The sequence below is a fragment of the Daphnia pulex genome, chromosome 5, assembly GCF_021134715.1.
Source record: "Daphnia pulex isolate KAP4 chromosome 5, ASM2113471v1".
NCBI lineage: Eukaryota > Metazoa > Arthropoda > Branchiopoda > Diplostraca > Daphniidae > Daphnia > Daphnia pulex.
Window position 1 is genome coordinate 2,493,299 of NC_060021.1, and position 22,508 is coordinate 2,515,806.

Sequence of the window (22,508 nt, forward strand, 5' to 3'; positions counted from 1 at the left end):
ATCTCGTTCCGGCGGATCGGAGGGAGAAAAAAAAAATTCAAATTCGGCGGGAAATTTGAAATCGAATTCAAGCGAAAAAATCTCCGAGAGAAAAATATTTAAAAAGAAGACAGTGATGAATCGGTGGCCCGTTGCTAAACAAGCCCCCAAAAGACGTCAGGGGGTTTTTGTTGTTGTTGTTGTTCCTTTTTTTTCGGTTAACAACAACAACAGGTCCCATTGTTCTTCTTTTCCTTCTTCTTTTTTGTGAGTTAAAAAAACAAGAGCCCCGAATATACTGCTATGACCTCATCTGGGCTATTTTGGACGAGGAGGTCTACACAGTCTAGATTGCGTTCGAACGTCAATTAAGATGATGACACACAAAAGAAATGTGGCTCGGCTAATCATTATGCTACGCGGCGGGGGGTTGCGCGCAGCATCGAGAAGTGATTTAAAACACTGGGCGCGATAATGAACATCAGCGAGACGCATCTAGCTATACCTGCATTGCGTCATTAGGCGGATATATGTATATTAAACAGGGAAAGTAAAAAATTAAAAAACAAAACAAAAAATAGACTGTATAGTGAGCCCTGGCTAATTATCAAGTAGGTCGTCATTTGTCAAATGTCTACAATCAGCGATGGAATTTTTTTTTCTTTTTTTTTTGCCTAGCCAGAAATGATTCACATTATTACATACGAGGGGGGACAGCAGCTAATGAACCAAAAATATACGTGGTAGATTTGAAAACCCCTAAAGAAAAATAACAATTTTAGAAAATTAGAATGAATAGATATGTAACAAGATGGTTGTTAGACTGGCTCATTATCAATTCGTTTGCTTCCTCCTACTGAAGCGGAGGCCAGCCAAACCGAGCCAAACGTTCACAGTCTGGATTATACACATACAAATTTTATCATCGAGCTACGACTCCTGCAAAACTGTGGTCATATGAAAATTTTGGATTTTCTTTTTGGAGCAAGGGAAAAAGAATTGAAGGAGTCATTTTGGGACACAGTTACGGATATAGAATAGCCACAAAGGTTAATAATCTTGGCCATTTTCACGTTATTTTTTTAATTTTGAAATTCGAATTACAAAATAGAATTGGCTCAAATGTTAGATTCAAATTGGAACGAAAAAGGTAAATACAATCAAATTTTAAATATCGTAAAAGAAAGAATTTAAGAAAAAAATACTAACAAATTTAGTAAAAACGAATATCACCCTAACTTGATTTTATTTAGACTAAGCATCTCTTCTACTCAATTTCTGAAGCGCCTAATTACCAACTGGGAATCTAAGTTCAACGAGGACTCCCCGGAGGAAGCCACTCTGGAAGCGAGAACTGGATTCACTAGAGATGTGACATGAAATGACAGTATATTCGTTCGCCGGTAACTGTGTACCCAACATGGACATACAGTTGCCAAAAAACACCACCGACCATGTATTATTTGTTAAGGTAGCTATTTATACTATTCTTTACTTCCGTAATCGACGATAATGTTTAGGGGATCTTTAATCGCGGTTATTATATTGTTGATCAATTATTTTTTTTTTCAACTTTAATTTCAAAGTTTATTTTGATAGACATAAAGCTCATTTAACAGAATATAAGTTTACTGATTCTTTTATTACGAAATTCAGTAAATTAAAATAACTAGGGATTACCCTATTTGTTATCATTGCCTACACGAGAACTCCTAGCAGCTGATTATCAGATGATCGTAGCAACAACTTTTTTGAACACAAAGCTCGCGAGTGTTTTGTCTTAAGACGAATTGTAATTAATCAAACGGTGATTTAATGCAATAATTATTATGGAAATATTAAATAATCTAATTTTCATCGAGACTGAAGTGCCAAATGAGTTTTTCGCGTTTTAAAACGTTTTGTTTTAAAAAGTCATTTTATAAAATTTCTACAATCAGTGATGAATTTTTGCCTTTATATTTTGTTTTGTAGCCAGATTTCATCCACATTATTATCACCTACGATGGGGAACAGAAGCTAATGAACCAAAAATATCCGCCGCAGATTAATCGAGAATTCGAGATTAATAAAAAAAGCAATCCAAATAAAAATTTTAGAAAATGAGAGAATGAATAGATATATGTACAGATAACAAGAGGATAATAGAAATGTGGACTGGCTCGTTATATCAATTCGTTCTTCCTCCTGCTGAAAAGGGGGAGGCCATCATCATCATTGGTATAAGGAGACGGACAAGAGAAATCAGAGAGTCTCCTCTATCATCGTGTCAAGGACTCCCGCACCGTGTGTATGTGTGTGATTCATCCACCGGACTTTTGTATATACGCGTATACGCACGTCGCCCGAGCTTTTTGTATTTTCCGAATTGGATTGCGCTGTCCGCATTCCGCTCTTTGACTCTCTCGTCCAGGCATCAAGGTCCGACAGATAGCCCAGCAGTACCTATGAGTCACACACCCGCTCGCCTGCGTACCTCTCTCACGTTAACTCCTCGGCGCAGCCCGGGAGGATCGCGAAAAAATTGCATACACACTCGAGCTATACGCTGAACCCCCCATCTTTTTATGCGACATTATTCCGCGCATATCTCTGGCTCGTTTCACCTTCACCTCGACACCCAAAAAATCTAAACAACTTTCTTTTCAAAATTCCTTTGAAATTTGTCTATCCTGGGTCCTGGCGTCGTCGTCGCCGTCCGCCTTGACGACGCCAGACGCCGTCTCAAATACGCAGTCGCCATTTTGTGGGCGTTTTGCCTGGGAAAATTTAAAATAAAAAATTTAAAAATAAAAAGCGCAGCTAGTCGATCACAATCTGAGATCTATTGCTCGCAGCACGCCATTGCGGCGGGTGTTAGGCTATATAGATGACGCGGAATGGTTTCGCCGCGGTTTTGTTTTTTTGTGTGACAAGAGAGCCGAAAGGGACAGGATAGAAGGAACAAGAAAATCGTCCGTGACCGATTCTCACGATGATGATCTTTCAAAAGAAGATGAAAAGAAAAAAAAAAGTGGACCGTAACGGCTCATTTCATCGTGTTGTTGTTGTTGTTTCGGTGGTTGTTGGGGCCCCCCAGGGACCCCACGCGATGTTTCACGCACGCACAAAGTCACACACATGAAAGAAACCAAAAAAAAAAAACAACAACACGACAGATAGAAAATATATATAAGACGAGAGAAGAACATTACCTGGAGGCGATTAAAAAATGAGAGGGAAAAGAATATAAGCTCTACATCTGCTTAGCTCTACATCTGCTTTCTAACTCGTTAATTCATTTCATCTTATTTGAATAAGAGTCGAGAAAAAGAGAAGAGCGAGGCCCCCCAATTGAATCCTCATTTCGTTGTGGGGCTGGCTGTTAGATTATAATGAGTCTTTCATCCCATTTTCATCACTACGTGTGCTGTGTGTGCCCGCCAGCAGCGGGTCATTGAGGAACAGAGAAGAGCATCAGCCACACCATCTGGCCGGCCAGTAGATGCAGCGCTTCATCGGTCACAGCACAAATGAAAACGCCAAGAAATGAATCATCTAATTGAACGCAACAGCTCAAAAAAGCGCCAGTGGGCGCTCGACCGAATATTTGGCAGCCGTTATTACATATTGAATCCCACATTGAAATGATTATTTTGGGGGGGATAGACAAGGCCGCAGGGGATGCCGGGCCCGTTTCGATAAATCACCGATATCAACCGATTGATTATATTCGCTCACGGATGTTATTACATTTTGACTTTTTGTTTGTTGAATTCTTTCGAATCTTACATGTATTTTCAACCGGATGGAATCTTATATATCGCCGTCAGTCCGTCACCATGGAAGATATGATAATAATCGACCGTGAAATATTCACAGTTGGCGTTCCTTCCCGCCGAAACGTTTGAGAAATTTGTTTTCAACTCCCACAATCGTTGGACGATTGATCGATTTTGAAAGTCGCGGATTTTCCGGGTTCCACCCGCCCCGCGCTTGTTTGTGACGCAACCACATTGGAGACGGCCAATACAAAATTGGCGGATGGATGCATGGATGGATGAATGGATGGATGGAGGAGAGTCTCTCATATTATTCTTACCGTGAACGTAGACCTGGAGAGAGATGACGGCTTTGGCTTCGCCGTGAACGTTGCGTGCGATGACGGAATAGGCGCCGGTGAAATCCAATTTCACGCAGGGGATCGTCAACTTGTAAACGGGTCCGTCTCCTTCCCGGACAAAGTGATCGGCGTCGTCGTAATAATCCGGCTGGTGAAAATCAAAAAAACAAAAAACGAAAAACAAAAATGATTAATTCATCGAATTTTGATTTTTCAATTGAATTTCGAAATTTAAATTCTGCTGCTGAGAAATTATTTAATAAAGAAAAAGGGGGCCCCGTTACATGTTGTAATTGCGCACGTACGGGGACCCCGGGAGCCCTGGAGCTCGGTCGTGCTGTGGGGGAAGGAGAGAAACCGTCGTCGTCACTTTATATATTTTTGTTTTTGGTTTCTTTTCCAACTCTCCAGCAACTCCCGACGCCGTTTTTCTTATATGCATATCTTTTTTTTTTTTTGTTTTTGGGGTTGTTGTTTTTAACATGTTCTATTGTTCTCTCTCTCTCTTTTGACTATCTCTCGCTCTCTGACGATGGCTCGGCTATTGTGTTGGGATCCATCGAGAGGAGCTAGCGAGAAGAGGGAGATAATATTTGCATCTCTTCCCATTTTCCATTTCCCATCGTTTTCATTAAAACGACCACCGCGGCGGATCCTCTCTCTTGTCCCGACTTGATTTTTCCGTCATCCGTCTACGACATGACAACGACGTCGGTGGGCTTATTTGCATCTCAAAAGCCCACCCTTCAAAATAAAAACAACAAAACAACCAAAAGAATCGACACGTTGGAATTTTTTTTTTCCTTTTCAAAATTCCCGCCGAATAAAAAAAAAGAGAACGGGCGCGCCCAACAACAACAACACCCAAAAAAAAAACTTTTTCCTACAAAAAAAAAGTGGTTTCACTTGAAAAATCGGATAGAAATTGATTTAGTTGCCGGGAAGAATGTCGGGAATGTTATTTCCAATCTCTTTTTTTTTGTCGACCGCCCGTTTTCAAGTGGATAGAAATAAATCAAATCTTTTTTTTTTTTAATATTTTTCTGTATGAGTCGAACGCATTGATTTGAGCGGGCGGGAATATGCGCCGTCGTTTCGTCAATCAAAAGTAGGACGAGCGGGATTTTAAAAAAAAATAATAATAATAGATTTTTTCTTTTTTTTAAACTTTCGGCAGTTGGCCCCCGCCGGGCATTATTTCTCTCTACACAATTCCCCCCCATCTGCATTGGAGAGAAGATGATGATGATGTGGCACAAGTGCGCGCGTCTATATCTCTCTCGTGTCGTGAGTCCATCGAAGAGAGCCAATCTTCTGGTCTCGGTGTGGTGTTGGTTATGTTGTATAGTATACCCGTCCCGTCCCACCACCTCCCAGTTGTACCTCTCTCTCCGACTCCATGACGACGGCAGGAAACAATAGATCGTGATTGGCAACTTTCCTCTTCTTCTTGTATTCTTGTAAAACGGCGATGGCATCACCATTTTTGCCGACTGCCCCAAACGCGCGACGCAACAAGAAAAGAAGAAGAAGAAGAAGAAGAAGAAGGGGGGGGGGGGAGGTGGAAGCGTGCGTGAGTTCGTGGCAGCGCACGACATGAAAGTGATGAAGAAGAAAAGAAAAAAAGAAATAACTTTTTTTTTTGAAGCGCATAACTCTCACGCAAATGTCCCGTATCTTCCCCCCAACCAACCAACCCACCAACCTTTCTATTCAAATGATTCTATTGCGCATATAACAAAAAAATAAATAAAAATACAAAAATCTTTCCTGGCGGCCACAGCGACGACTAGATCGTCGCACCTGTTGTCGCCCGCGCCAATTGAAATCGCTTCTTTTTCTTTTTCTTTTCTTCGTCATTAAATCATCCGCGCCACAGTCCAACCGAAAGAAGAAGAAGAAGAAGAAGTAGACGAGAGTCTGCTGCTAGCGGTGCTCTGTGTTGGGAATGTGTTGTGTGTTGTGTGTGCTAGCGCTCGACATTTATGGCATCAGCGGGAGCAGCAGCAGCAAATAGAGAAGAGAAGAGTTTTGAATTTACGAGTGAAAATGGTTTGGCGGCCTGTTCCACCTGGCCGGGCATTAAATCAAAAGGCGAAAAGGCAAAGGCAAAGGCAAAGGCAAAGAAGAAGAAGAACTTTGGAAAGGAGAAAGCGCACGTTGGCAAAGAGGCCAAATAACCATTTGTATCATCAAAAGGAGCTGCTGGAGAGAGAGAGAGATAACTGCGCTCACACAAATTCCCTTTTTAAAGTGGCCCCGCGAAAAATAAATAAATAAAAAAAAAATAGATTCAAATGAACCGCCAAAAAAGATGCTGGTTGTCGTTAAATAAAAAAAAAATGTCGCGGTAGCAGGTGACGAAATCAAAGTGGGTAGAAAAAAGAAAAACACGAATTGATCAGAAAAATGTTGTTATAAATTTCTGCTGGTGGCTGTGATGTAACAACAACCAGACGAAAATGGCGACCGCGGTCCATTTCAATTCGTTCGCGCCCCGTGATTTTAAATGATAATAAAAAAATAGCGGCGCCAAGGAAAAAATATAATAATAATAATAATAACAACGTATAGAAGAAGTCTAATATCTAACTAAAATATTTCTATATACATCAGACAGAAAAAGAATTAAAGTCGAAGAAATAATACAGCGGGAGTTGATGAATGGTTGACGGCGCCGTGATGAATTGCGCATATAAACGCACGCACTTTCGCCCCGGAGATAAAACAAAAGAAACAACCAAAAAACCCAAAAGAAAAAAAAGGGAATTTTTCGGTTTGGAAAATAGATTTATAATCGACCCAGCGCAGCTGATAGAGCCTTTTTGAGCCCTCCAGTGCAACTGTGCACATCCGTATCGAATGAAGAAAAGAAATGGGCCGATCCGGTCGGGAAATGTGAGCGATCACGCACTGCAATCTGCCCAGCGTGTGCCCGTCATTATATTCTCTCGAGACGTGGCGGAACAACAAGAGGAGAAAAACACCTGAATTTTTTCACCAATCATATAAAAATTGATAACTAAACTTCACAATGAAAAGAAAAAAGAAAAAAGAAAAAAAGGGAATTTAGCTACTGGATGCTGGTCGAATCGATTCGATCACGAACAACAACAACAGTGGCCCGTCCTTCTTCTCGTTCGATTCCCAGCAGCAGCACACGCATAAGAGCGCAGACCTCGTTTTGGGGAGGTGACGAGAACTGCCGGGGCGTTGCCTTCATTTTTATTTATTTTTTTTAATGTATTCTTCTTCTTCTTAGCCGCATCAGGTTGTAATAAGACGCATCTGATGATATCAGACATCATCTCTAATTTTTGGTCTTGTTTTCTTATTTTCACGGCCAATTTTTCACGAATTTTTTGATTTTGTTTGGAAGGGCCACGCCCTATTTGGAAAAAATAAATAAACTGATTGACTCGAGAAACCCAGAAGAAGGCATTTAATAGTATTGAACCATTTTTTCAGAGTGACTTTATCACGTCGGGTTATCTCTCTCTCTCTCTCTCTCTGAGGCGGTCGGGGCGGGCGAATGGGAATCGTCGGCATTATGTAACGCGCTTGGGTGTATTACAGATGGACGGATAAATGGCAGGTTCGTGAGTCGTGATGAACGGATCACGTTTGGGGGGGGGGAGAAGAGAGCGTTAGCGTAACAGCGGGCGAGGAACAGCACCGACAGAACGTCATCATCTGCCAGTTATCACATCCTCGGCGCCGTTCAACGAGCATTTCTCTCTTCGATGGCAAATAGGAAAGAAAATGGCGCCAAACATTCAAATTTCGAAGGTTGAAATTCTTTTTCTTTTTTCTCCTTTCGTTCAATTATGCAACACGTTGTTGTTGTGTGCGGCATTGACAGGGCCGCCTGCGGGACCACATGGAGAGTCGAACATGTTCAGAAAAAGATCCTTGCTCTCAACTATCCCTCGAGCGATTTTCAACCGATTTTCCCCACCAAGTTCGACGTCCATTTCAGTCGTCGCCGAGTGTACAAAAATTGTTATTTCACATACATCCATTTGAAATATATAAATACAGCCTTGCCTTTCACTGTGTCGTGGCATAATGAATGATTGGCCAATAACAGATCTGGAATATATACTTGTATGAATAACATTTTCATCCAATAACCGGTTGGTCGATTGAAAATTTCACGCGCGGGAAGCCTATAAATTAATTTGAATCCATGGTGGTAGACATCTCATCTCTCTCTATAATTCCCTTTTGATTTATTTATTTCCTTTGAGTGTAGATTGTCTAACGGGCTGACCTAAATCAGAAACTTAACTGCTGAAGAAGAAGAAGAAAACAAAAACCAAAAGGAACGAAACGAACGAACGTTCAAAACGAATTTGCCTTTTTTATATTGAACGACCTTGTGGGGGACTCGACACCGGCATCACTTATATGGGATTCTTTCCTAAAAACGTCTTTCCTTTTCTGTTTGTAATTTTATTTTTTAAGGAAAAAAAAAAATAAGAAAAGAAAAGGAGAAGGACTTTTTTTCTTTTTTTCTTTCCAAAGTCTCAAATGAGATCTGCTCATGTCTCATGGTCTCCTGTTCCTATTTACTTAACATCTGTCTGTCTGTCTGTCTTCTGTCTGTCTGAAAGTCGAAGGAATGATGCCAAAAGGGCGGGTTGATTTGTCGATAGATAATTCGATTTGAAAAAAATATTTTATTCCCGCCTTTTTTGTTTTAAAAAAAAAGCGGGGGATCTGAATTTGTTTTATTTTTCAGACTCCCCCACTCGCTAGTAAAAGAGAGAGAAAAGAAATCAAATAGGTGAGGTCGTCGGAGGTGACTCTGTGTCAAAACGCCTCCAGCGCAAGATGATGATTACATACTCTAGCATATTCGGGGTTGTGTGTGTGCGCACTAGAAGGAGGATGTTACAGGGCGTGGCACACGACAGGAAGTTGGGAATATCTCAGCAGAACGGGGCCCCGCAAACACAATTTTTTGAACGCCGAATTCCCTTCTTTATTTTCGTTATTGTGTCGGAGGGAAAGTCTGAAACTCAAACGAGTTACACAATCAGCAACAGTAGCTTATATATTTTTAAATAAATCAAAAGAGCGCGCACGCTCGGTTCGTGACCCTTTTGAAAAAAATTTAAAGTTTTTTAAAAAATATAGTGGCGGCGGCGGCGACGGCGGCGGGCAATTTGCTACCCGCTGATTTATGCACGCGGCCTGAATCTTCTTCTTCTTCTTTTTGCCCCTAGTGGCTCTCAATGGATCCCGGCGAAATCCCGAAGAAATCAAAAAAAAAAAAGAGACGCCTTGGCCGCTTTGCCTTTGCTTGGTTTTGGCTGTGTGGCTGGGGGGACGACGGACCTTGGGACCAGTGGAGCGACTAGCGGCCCCGGCCGCTCTGGCTGCTACAGCCAAAAAGCCAACTCGGCACCTTAAATGGTCCGGCGCGCGGGGGTCTATGGAAATGACCATCAAAACGGGAAAAAGTAGAAAGAAAAGAAAAAAAGGGGAAACCTATAGCGCAAAAAAATAAAATAAAATAAAAGGCTCTCTCTTTCTCTCGTCTGTTTTTCCTATCGACCAATATGGAATCAGTCGTCCACTAGTTTGTCTTTCTCTTTTTTTTTCTTCAGCCGGACTTGTGTGTATGTGCTGGCCATTCGAATAAAAAAAAAATCAGTATATTTTTTTAATCGAATCGATTTCGATATTTTGGAGAAATGACATCACGAAATCCAAAGATAAATCAATTCAACCTGTTTGGTTCTTCGTAAAAAAAAAAAACACATTTTTTTTAACGCAAAAGAAAAAATGCTGGACGGCGAGAGGCGGTGCCAGGTAAAGGGGGGGGAGAATTATCATAAGAGACTAATCGATCTATTTGCATCGGTCGTTTGTCAGTTTGGCAGCTTCTTCTTAGCAGCTGAAGTAAGAAAAAAAGGCCTATCATTTTGATTTTTTTTTCTCTAAAGACTCCTCCCTCTTTAGGTCTTCCTCCCCACAGGGTCAATATTGACCCGGACGCGGGCGCCCAGCTTCGGCCAAAAAGAACCATCATCATCATCATTATTCCAAAGGTTTTTTTTTCACGCAGCAGCAGCAGCAGCAGAGAGAGAAAGAAAGAAAGAAAGAGAATAACAACTTTCAAAAAATAAAATAAAATTGCTCACGCGTCCGACTAACGTATATACTTGTCAGACGCGGTTATCGATGATGATGACGGGTCTACCCAGTCCCAGTCCCGTATACGAACCCCCTCGAAAAAGTCTCCAGTGAACCCGTCAACGTAGATAATATGCTATTCTCTCAAAATATGTCTACGAGATAAATGAGCTATACGGCGGCATACATAATACACAAGTTGATACAGTGAATGAATCACAGACAGAAAAAATCAAATCAAATTGTTGAGTGCATTCTTGTGGGATTGCCGAGAGAGTCTGTCTGGGAGCTAGATAGATAAGCCAGTCAATCAATTCGTTGAATGCGTTTTATTTTTCGATAAGAGTTGAAGTATGTCTATAAGAGACCGTAATCGGGTTCCAATTAACAAATCCGGTCGTATAATCATCGTGGGTATATTATAGGTGGTATAGTAGGTGGCCACACCCCACCGCCGCTTGTCTAGTACGCGGTTGTATGTTATTTAGTCTAATGGCTTTTTTTCTTTCCCCGAAAGACTTTTCCAACACTTTGGCCATGGCCAATAATGCCCGTGAATGGGCAAACCGGCGAATTATTTTTGGTCGGAAATTTCAAATCAAAAAGTAGACAAAATCTATTTAGCCAGACAGATGGAAATAATCAAACCAGTTTAAGAAAATGGCTGAGCTAGTTAATATACCTAGTATAGGGTCCAGATCAAATTGGGACCCAATTATTTTGTTGTCAGCGTTTTTCAATTCTCATCAAAAATCGTGTCAATAACAGACGGGCACGTTTGTCGGATTAGGCATTCAGTTATTCACGCGCAAATAGTAACACAAGGGCGTTTGGATCTTATTATTTTTATATGTATCTACGTATAAGAGAAGCGTGTGAGTCACTGCTGGGTTACCTGGCGCGGGTAGTATATATATACATATAATCTACACACATACTTTTGAAATGCTTTCAATTTTGAGTCTCAATCTGTTTTTTGTGTGCGGTTGCGTTGCCCATGTTTTTTGGCGGTGCATTTCGTTATGTGTTACAAATTCGCTCCAGTGGTTCTCTTCTCGTCACATCTACCCGCCTCCTTTGTGTGTGTGTGTGTGTGTGTCTATTTCTTTTTTTTTTTTTAATTTCCCTTTTTTCGCCCGCGCTCGAATGAAATTTTAAAAAAGAATGATTTTAATATTTCAAAAAAATAAATAAATTTATCTTTTTTTGAATAAGAGAAAAATAAGAAGAAAAAAACGATCCGGTTTGACGAGAAATCTAAACCGTGTGGCGCCAGACAACCTTTTAAGGTATGTCCACAAAACACATGTACACACAGCAGCAGCACACATGATTCTGGTCGTGGAAAAAAAAATATCTCGGTCAGAAAATATTTTCCTTCATCGCGGAAAAAATTAAATAATTTCCAGAAAACATTTTTTTTTTTTTTTTTTTTTGCGGGAAAATCAAAAATATAAATGAAATGTGATTAATTGAAATTCGAGAGAGAAACCTTCCGCTCATGTTTTTCGGTGTTTTTCGGGTTTTTTGGCTGTCCGTGTAGCTAGGTTGTGTATAGCGCGGCGTCACTTTTTTCTTCCAACGCGCAACACAATATGCAAATGACTATTTGCTGCGAAGAGGAAGGGGAGGAGGAGGAGAGATGGAGGCGCCTGCCTAGATGGGTATCTAGTTACCCGCAACAGCGTTGTTGGCGCGCGAGGTTCGCTTTTTTTCGTTTGTTTTTTTATTATCATTATTTCAACGTTATTTTTATTTTTTCTTCGGAAAAGAAGCGAGAAGAAAATTTTAGTTTGTACATTTGCAACTCCGCCCCTTTTTTCAAGAAAAATCGGCAATTCCGAAATGAAAAAAAAAAAAAAAATACATTTTTGTTCCATCTGCCAAATTGCGTTATGTTCAATAATATCTCGAGATAAGACAAATGAATAACGCGTGAATACAAGAAGATAGAAGAAAAAACCAGAATCGTTTTGGAGGTGAAACGGAAAAATTTCTATCCGTTTAAGAGAAAAAGTTTTCCCATCACCATTTGCATCCTATTTATTCCGATCGAAAATCCCCGTCGATCCATCCCGCGCCGGCCCCAAAAAACTCCACTCTTCTACAATATACCAGGGAGGATATGATATAACCTGCCAACTCCCATTTCCAAATGATGGGCGGCTGATTGGGTATCCGCATCACACACTCACACAACAACACACAAAGAAGAAGAAAAAAAAAACAGAACTTTCTGTCTGTGTTGTTCGTCTCTGTTTTGTGTAGCCATCGATATTCATTGTCGTTTCTGCTTATTTTTTCCAATGCATTTAGACGATCTCTTATTATATATATATTTTTTTCAGTTCATTTCTTTTTTTTTTACAACTTTCAAGCGGGCCGGACTGCTGTGTAGTATAGACATGTGGAATGATATCGGCGCGCCGACAAGACAAAAATAGATAATGCAGCTAGCGCCGAAACTGATCTGGTTCTACATTTATTTTTTTACGACTGCCAGAAAACACTCGAGAACGAGAGACTATAGCTATCGTCGTTTCAAAAAAATAAAATAAAATGAAAAAAGATTACGTAACATATATATGACCTTTTTCTTTCGTGGATTGTATTCAAATCTACTCCTAAGAAAAAGAAAAAAAAAGAAGAAATGGGCGGAGACGGGAGTGAAACCTTCATCTTCATTGTTCGTTTTTTTCTAACATGTGATGAACTCTCTCTGTCTATTACCATCTCTCTCCTGTGAGTACGAATGTTGTGCAATGTCACCGGGAAATCTAAACGCACAATACACGACAATGAAAACATGTCACAATGAAGTCATCAAAGCCTATCGTCGTCTCGGGCACACAAAAAAAAATAAAAATAAGAAAAAAGTATCACGCGCATCGAACGCCGAGAGGTTTTTTTCTTTTTTTTTCCCAGTAACTCGAGAATTTTTTTTTTTGTATTTTATTCTTTTTCTGACTCTTAATTGTGCTCGAATGTCTTTTAGAAGAGATTGCCACGTCACCGCCTTCTCTTCCAGAATAGCGACATTTCAATCGCTAAATAACGAGCTGCTGAAAAATATCTTTTCTCGTTTGAAATGTAAGAATTCAATTGAAATTTGGATCAAAAGGAAAGAAGAGAAAAAAAAATGTTTGACGTTTTCTAATGAAATGGCCGGGGCCGAATGACAACAACAACATTTCAACGGACTTGAAAAGAATTTTCATTTTTATTATTATTAGAAAAAAAAAAATAATCGAGAACATATTTATTTCGCAATGACGATGGTCTCTTGCGCGTGATGATGAAGCTCGTTTCTTTTCTCTCGACTTTGACGCGTGTCATCATTTCTCCTTTTATCCGATCCCATTAACCCCCCCCGACAGCTGCGAATTAAATTATTCTCCATTTCTCTCTAGAGTCAATTTCTTTTCGATTCGACTCGAGCGTTTAATCTCCCGTTGGCCAACAAAGAAGAAGCGAAGAAATCTCTAACACACACACACCACCGAGACGGCCGAAGATTAACTTTGGCACCGGAGGGAACCGCAAAAGGTCAAATCGATACATTCTCCCAAAAAAAGAGTCAAAATATTTCCATTTTTTTTTTTTTCGGGGAATTTTTTTCTGATTTTGTAATTCGCTTGTCATTATTCCCTTGAAATTTTTCATCCATCTCTCCCGACAAGAAAAAAAGAAAAAAACTTGATCGTATAAAATGGAGAAAAAAATAAAAATAAAATTCCGGCCATAACGGGACATGGATAATATCTCCACTTTTCATATCTGCGAGTGTGTCACTGCGAAACGGATCTCCAAAGTAACCCGCACAAAAAAAAACCGCAAACATAACTTTGGTATAAATTCGTTCCTAAAATGAAATAAAATAATAAAAAAACCGGTTGAAAAAAAAAATATGACATTTAAAATTTGGGACGTCCTTGCAAGGACGAATGTGTCCAATTCATTTAAATTCATTTAAATTCATTTGATATTCCCGCCCTGGGCGCTTCGAAAAATGAATGGGGAAAAAAAGAAACGTTGTGTGTGTTGCGCGTTGCTGTTTGACTGTTTTGTCCAGAGGTTTGACGTGAGGGATATTATCAAACCAAATACAACACGCCCAGCAACAAACACACAGTAAGTCAGTCAGTCAGTCCACAGCTCAGAAAACTGCGAGAGCGAGAGAGAGAGAGAATGGCCGGCCTCTTGTTATATTGTGGTGTCTATTATTACGCGGAATAGAAATCGGACGGCCGGTCGGTCAGTTTTCTGAGCTGTGGATGATGGACAGCTTTTCCTTCCAACGCACAACATGGCCGTTTATGGAATCGACGCAAAAGAATTACCCATAAAAAGGGAAAGATAAAAGAAAAACAACATACATAATCAGAAAACTTGTTGCTATATTATTTCGATCGGGTTTCCCACTTGACTATCCTGGGCTGCTGCTTGGAAACATCAACTAAACACAGAAAGGTGATAGTCTCTTATGTGCGCAGAGAACGACAGAAGTTCATTTCCAACGAATGTGTGTATCTAAATATATAAGAACTGGCTGTGTGTGTATAAACCGGGTACTACTACGAGTCAAGAAATTTGAATTTCATTCCGCGATATAGATACATATGCAGATTGATTGACTCTGTCATTTGGCCCGCCCGTTATTCGGTCACTGGCTCTGCTGCTGTGTGTGTGTAGAGCAAATTTTCGCTAAATGGCGTTGCCAAGGTGAAATTGGTCAAACATTTCTCCACCAGACTTTATATTTATTCGAATTCATTTATGCTATATTCCCCTTTGCGCATTAGACGACGGAATTATTTTCTTCAAAACAAACACGCAAACTATTTTGTATTTCTCAATAGTATATAAATAAATATACCAGAGAGAGCGAATAAGTCATTCCATCAGTTTCAGAATTTTTGAATCTATTTTAATATTTTATTTTTCAAAAAAAGAAATAAATAAACAAATCGGCTAAGGAATGCGTGTTGTAATATAATCATAATAATAGTAACACAAGTGCCTCGTCGCAAACTGCCTCGGCCGCTGATGATGAATGGCCTAATTGAACAATTAAATAAATAGACGCTGCGGGACGGCCTTTTTGTCCCACCCAATTCCCCCCTTCGTCTTTTCTTCACACACACACACACACACGGGCTCCCCTTTATTCTTTCAAAAGAAGAAGAAGTGATTAGAAATGAAAAGGCAGAAGAAGAAACGCCAAAGAGATTGTATCTTTTTTTTTTTTTGAAAAATGTTAGGACATAGAAGAGCGCAGAAATGCCCTCCGGCTGCGTGAATAGGCGCATTTGCCGGGCCAGCACACACACACTTGACTTGATTCTCTCGTCGATAGTATGTGTGTGTACTGTTGTATATACTACATACACACCACGGTGGCATCACACATTCATTGAAAAATTGCCACGCATTTGTTATCAGACTCAAGTGTGACCAAAACGTCCGGCCATTTTTTTTTATAATTTTTTTAAAGAAAAAAATAAATTTTTCATTTGATTCAAAAATAAAATAAATGTGTGTCGGACGTCACTGAAACATTTCGAGTATGACGTCAATGAACAAAATTTGAAAGTTGAAATAGAAAAAAAAATGTCGGAAAAATTCTTAACTTCTTCTTCTTCTTCGTTTGAAAAAAACAAAAATGATTTCTGTGTTACGCAATAGCTCATTTCGCGAGTATTTTTTCTTCTCTTTTCCCTAGCATCGGTCGTGATCTTTTTACGGGGAGCTCATTAAGGAAGAAGAAAAAAGCGCGTTAGAAAGTTTTTTACTCTTGACGATGTTCTTATTATTATCTAATGTTGCCCTTCTGATTTTTTTTTTTTTTTTTTCTTTTTTCTTTTCTACGAATCGCCGGCGTTCGACAATCGCCGCGCTCATCACGACTTGAAAAATTGTTGTCGGTTTTTCCAGATAAAACCCGCCGAGGTATCACTGCGAGCGCCGCGTTCTTATATATACTATATTATATTCCTTCCAAGAGAGGACAAAACAAAAGGCAACCTGCAGAATATGGGCCGACCGAAATTTTGTTATTCCGTCCGCGCTGCTGTCGCTAAAAAACACCAAATGATTTTATTTTATTTTATTTTTTGAAAAATCTTAAATCCTAAAATGGCGGTGATTTTTTCAAAAAAAGAAATAATTAAATATCTTCGCCCGCTGGACATTATACATATACTAGGTATATATCTATCTGGTATATTATTGCTCAGACCCGGAGGATAGATTGTGCATAGAAACCGGTCGCCCTCTTATTTGATGGCCAATATCTTTTTTGTTTTTCTTCGTTCCTTTTTCCTTTCTCTTCTTGTCTTCTATGCCCATTTTGATTCTTTCTCGTTGATGGCCTCCCCTCTACTATATAGCAGCCGAGAACCGCGTTTCTATCAATCGTCGCCAACGCAGCGAATATAAGAAACAAAACAAAAAAACAACAAAAAACGAACCAGGCAGCAAAATTCTTTGGAAAGAAGAAACAACAAAACGCGCCTATTGGACATTCCAAACACTGCTGGACGTGGGAGTCAGACCAGCACAGGCACAAGACGAAAAAAATAAATATATTTGAAAATTTAATTTTTTTTCTCTCTCTCTCCCAAGAGAGATGGAAAAAAGAGTGAGATTTCAAACGCCAAAAAGAATAATCGAAAGAGAACGAGATAGAACCAGTTGTCAAAAAAGGGACGGTGGAAGTTTTTTTAAGGGACGCCAAAAGATTTACAACAAGACAAAAAAAAAAGAGAAAAGAGAAAGACAGAGAGCAGAGCTATACACAGAGAGAGAGAAGAATCCAGTTGTCATAAAAATTGTGTGTGCTAGCTGCTGCTGCTGCTGGCCTGCCTTAACCTAAAACACAACGGGCTACCACCTCGTACCTGACACTCTCCACACACACGACAATCTTTTTTTATGATTTGATATTTTTTTTTCCCCCACTGGGCCGAAACAAACATTCTGGAACGACACGAAAAAATAAATACAAGTTCTAGATTGCGTCTTACCTCTTTGCTGGTCGTGAAAAATGTTGTCAATTTGTTATTTTTGTCGAATCACTGAAACACGCACTGGCGGCAAATTCAAATGACAATTTAACAAAAAAAACGACAAACTTTTTCTTTCAATTAAAAACACTTTGATCAAATCTCAGTTATCTTTTTTCTTTTCCTCCCTGGCGTCCTCCTCCCTGTTTTTTTCTTTCGCTTGTTGCAAACTAATAAGCCGAACAGAAGGGAAAGGATATAGTCAACCAACAACCAAAAAAAAAATAATAATAATAAATTTGTTGTTGTCCAGATAAGAAGGGGGGCAAAAAAACGCGCGGGTGCCGAGCGTGTTGTTCGCCGGTTGACGGTGCGACGTCGACTGAAACAAGTTTCACTCGGGTCGCCCTACTCAAGTCTCTCAAGTTCTCTCTCCTCCGCTTTTTTTTCTCATTCTATTCTCATTCCTCCACGGTCACGCTTCTTCTTCTTCTTCGGGAAAAAAAAAAGAAAAAATATAAATTCTTCGTTCATCTCTCTCCGCAGCGCCAAAATATTCGTGGCGGGACTCCCGCAAAAAAAAAGGAAGAAGAAAAAAATAGATTTTTTGTTGTTCTTTTTTTTTTCTCCCGATCCCATCTCATCATTTGACACGCGTGAAATTTAACGTGGAAAAAACATCTTCATCCTCTTCTTCTTGGCTAATCAATTTGAATTATTTTTTTCTTTTATTCTTTCTTTCTCGCCAGAAATTCTAGACCCCGAAAAAAAATGAACATTTTTTTATTAATAATTTTGAAATTATTCAAAAATTTGACCGGGCGGGTTGTGAATATAAAAGAGGAATGTGTCCCACTGATTTCTTGTTTTGATTTCACGTCTGGTGATTTTTTTTTTTGTTCTGTTTTTTAAGTTTTCCATCGGACAAAAAAAAAATCTGAGAGTTTGGAGGAGGAGGTGTCGACACGCACGCATCTCGGCGCGATCTGGAAATGTTTATTTATTATATTTATCGACGTCTGGACAGCTTTTTGTAAAAAATTTCGCTTGATCTATCTCACTGGCAGCCATTAGTTTTTCTCTCTCTCTGTGAACCAGCAGAGTGTTATGTTTATATACATTGGGACGCTGCTGCTGCTGCTGGCCCGGCGGCGGCCAGCAATATGCAAACAACGGGGGCAACAATTCAAAAATCCCGAGCGAACCACAAACATTAAAAATTAGAATATCAAAAGGGCAGTCCCGAGTTGTTGTTGTTGTTTTTTTTTCCTTCCTTTTTTTTGAATCGCAATCAGGGCCAGCAGGGGGAAAAACAACAACTAAACAGGCTTCTCTCTCTTATATATATCCTATACACAAAAGGCTAGCTGATTGATTGCCAACAACGAATTTTTATTTGAGTTTTTTTTTTTCGTTTGAATTTCTCGACGTCCGTCTTCTCTTATTATGTTTTGGAGTTAATGCGCCTCTAGGGGCACGAATAACGTAAACCCGGCGTGATGTGAGCTGGCCGGCCGTCATCAGCGGCAGTCCCGCTCTTTTTTTTTTTTTTCATTTATTACGACCCAGGAAAAATAAGGGAATGAATGAAAAGCATTACTACATAAAGATGATTTTTTTTCTTTTTTAAAAAAGAAAAGTTGGTGGGGTAATCGTTTTGAAGAGACGGCCGCTATATTTTCCTTATTGCGCAACCACCGAAAATGAGGAAACTGATAGCCAGAAGAAAAGCCTGGCCATATTTTTGTTTATTCTTCGGCCAGCCAAATTTCGTTCCGATTTCCTTCCAATGATAAAATCTGACGTCAAATAAATGTGACCTTATGAAAAAAAATTCCTGGTGAATAACCGTTTGTGTTGGCCACCAAATACGTAACCTTTGCAGGCGGGGAACGAGTCAAGAAGCGTTTCATAATGGCATTCCGCTCAACTGAACACGGCCGAGATCGTGATCAATTACCATAAAAAGTCGAGAAATAAAAGAGGAAAAATAAAATTTTCATTCACACATATTTTTCTTTGATAGGAGCAGAGAAGAGAAGCCCAGCTGAATTGGCCATTGAAGAAAAGAAATAAGAAGAAAAAAATATATCAGACGCGCCCTATTAACCCCCGTCTTCTTTTTTCTTCCCTTAAAAAAAAATTTATAAAAAAATTCCAACAAAAGAAAAAAAGAATTTCATTCAAATGAATGAAAAGGAGGATTTTTTTTTCATCCACGGATTAAATTTGTTTCATTCGATTAATCTAATCGACCATGAGGAAAAATAAAAAAAAATTGCTTGAAAAAAACAAACAAACAAAACAAGTCTCTGATTTTTGTTGATACAAGCCAAACAAATTTTTCTCTCACCTACGCGGGATTTTTCTTTTTGCCAAGTCGAAAAATCAAATAAACAAATAAAAAGAAATATAAAACGGGACGCGCGGGAGCGGCGACTTAAATAACCCCCCCAAAAAAAACAACAAAAGAAACAAAAAGGTTTCGCGTTTGATCAATTCGCGAATAGATACGAAGCAAGAGAAACACGTGGAAATGTCTACACAGATTAACACGGTCGAGTGCAAACGGATGAAATTGATTGGCGTTTTACCTTTTAGATTTAAAAAAGAAAAAGAAAAAAAAAGAAACGCAATGAATTTTGTTTTTTTCTGTTCGTGGAAAATAATCAGAAAGCGGAGAGCTATAGAGAGTTAGAGAGAGAGAGAGAGAGATCCCGTCGCCGTGATAATAATACACAAAAGGGGAATATACACACAAGAGTCTGATTGATTTGTCTCTCTCCTTATGGACATTTTTAAATTATATCAAAAAAAAAAAAAAAAAAAGAAAAGAATGAAAGATGGATAGACAAAAGGGACTGGAGCCATTTTTTTTTGGCGAGTTATATGAGAGTGTGTAGAGTACACACACACACATCTAAATAATAATAATCACGGCGGTAATAATAAGAGAACTGGAGCTGATACACGGCGAATGAAAAAAATTCCTGGAACGAAATCAAAAGGCGCAGATATTCAAAAACACTCAAACAGGCCAATCATTAAAGGTTTGAATAAATAATGACTGGCCTCTGCTGCTCACTGCGAACACACACACACACACACACGCGAATCTAAGTATATACGTAGCAGTTGGATGATGGATGTGTGTTTTCGGTCGGCAAACAAGTAAAAAAATAAATAAAAAGCTCTTCAAATATTATACACGCGGGCAGCAAACGCGCAGCATTGAATTCCAAATGAGGAAATGATGTTTGTTTATTTATTTGTTTGCTATTAACAATTTAAATATTATTTTATTCATTTCTTTTTTTCGTTTTTTTCTTTTTCTGCTGGTTCATACCGCGCGAGAGATTAAAAATGACAACGAATTAAAGAAGAAAAACAAAACATCACGAGAAAGAAAAAAAAAAAGAGAGAAAAGATGAGCGTGATTTGGGTCGGACGGCCCAGATGACGGACACAAACCGGGCGCTCCCGGTTTTTTTTCTTTTTCTTTTGATTTGAATCAATTTTTCTGTTTTTTGTTTTTTTCTCTCTCTGATTTTTATTTGTTTATCATTTTATTCCAGTAGTGCAGCGAGAAGACACTTAGTGAAAGCTTTGCCAGTCAAAAAATATGACGAGTCACATCTTTTTCTTTGGTTCCTGCTGCTGCTGGCCTGGCCCCCATCAACCCCCCCACTGGCGCCACACGTAGTAACAAGCAAGGGGGGCACACGAGGGGAAAAAATGAAACACAAAAAGGAGCAAGATGGATGATTTGACTGGATTGGACACGGGCGTTGATTGAATCGGAACAAAAAAATAAATAAATAAATTCCGCCACTTTTTTTATCCTCCCGTCTTTTTATTAAAAAATATATTACAAGATTTTTTTTTCTCTTTTTTGAATATTTGAATATTTAAAATAAAGAAAATATTTGTTTAGTTGAATCAACTAAATTTACCTACCCAAAATCTCAGAGAGTGAATCAATCTCTCCCTGATTAAAGACTCTTGAGTTTGATCGAAGTAAAACCTGATTGCGCAATAAATTACGCGCTGTTGCTATAGGGATAAAATATAGAGAGGGGCTCGTGACTATATTTTCGTTATTTTTTTATTATTTCTTTTCCCTTTTTCGGTAGATTGAGGGCGGTAGATTCGTTACCGGCCAGAAAAAAAAGAGTCTTTTTAAGAATCTTCTTCTCCTTGCTGTGGACGGAGCTGCTGCAATTCTTCATGCGCGAAAACAATAGCATCGTTACGCATCGTCTACAGTGTCGGGGCGTTCGTTACGCACGCTCGTACGGTCAGACGTGTGCCCGTTCTTTCTCTTCTTTCACTCGCCGGACCAACCAACCAACAACAAAAAATAAAAAAATGTGGGAAAAAAAAATATTTCGTCGAGACAAGTTCATCATCCAATGAATATATAATTATTTTTAAGTTCTTATCTTAATTTTTCCGCTAGGGAAAAAAAAGTATTTTTCTTTTACCATAAAATATTTTTTTTTTTTTCGCTTTACCGTCGGCGTCGCTTGCCGCCGTTCTCGGCGGGGGGTTTGAATCTTTTTTTTTTCATCCAAACTTTCGTGGCCCGAGCGCGGCGGATGATGAACATGTCTCTGCACGGACGCCATTATTACGGGACTACTACAACGACTACTATGCACACACACACACGACAGAGGAAGGCAAAAAAAAAACAAATTTTATTTTGACGATTTGTCATTAAACCGACCAACCCACCCAAGTCGAGAAAAAAAGAAGAAGAAATATTTTTATTTCATTCTAGAAATAGCAACGACAATAATCGTAATAGCCCAGCACCGATGGCATTTCAACAAAATAAATTTTGTTCTTTTTTTTTCTTCAAGTCAAATAAAATTCCATTTCAAAAGTGTACAGGCCTTTTTCCATCGTTGCCAATATTTGAACTGCGCGTTATTCCCGTCTTCACTTGACACACAAAAAATCAAATGAAGAGACGGGGGCCAGAGAGAAGAAGAAGAAAAAGAAAAAAAAATAGAGACTCTCGTCTTTAAAAAAGAAGAGACATTTTGAATCGTCCCGCCCGTATAAGGACCAAAAGTGTTTTCTAATTTTTTTTCTTCTGCTTCTCTCCTTTTACTGATTTTCGCTTAGATTGAACTTTGCTTTGAGAAACAACTCCTCTCTCTCTCGCTACAAGTTTCGTGCAGTCATTTGCCTTCAACAATTTCAAATAAATAAACAAAACTGTGCAGCAATCGCTATCATGGGAAAGAAAGAAAAAAATAATACTATTTAGC

General features: G+C 39.1%; 1 protein-coding gene across 4 annotated transcripts in view; it reads right to left on the reverse strand.

The window, feature by feature from the left end:
* LOC124194756 (titin homolog) overlaps nt 1-22,508 on the reverse strand; it is a 60,797-nt gene that overhangs the window by 8,813 nt on the left and 29,476 nt on the right. For all 4 annotated transcript variants that reach the window (XM_046589097.1, XM_046589099.1, XM_046589095.1 and 1 more), the window contains one exon: nt 4,061-4,229. In XM_046589097.1, coding sequence (XP_046445053.1) covers nt 4,061-4,229 — 169 coding nt within the window. The remainder of the gene's footprint in view (nt 1-4,060; nt 4,230-22,508) is intronic.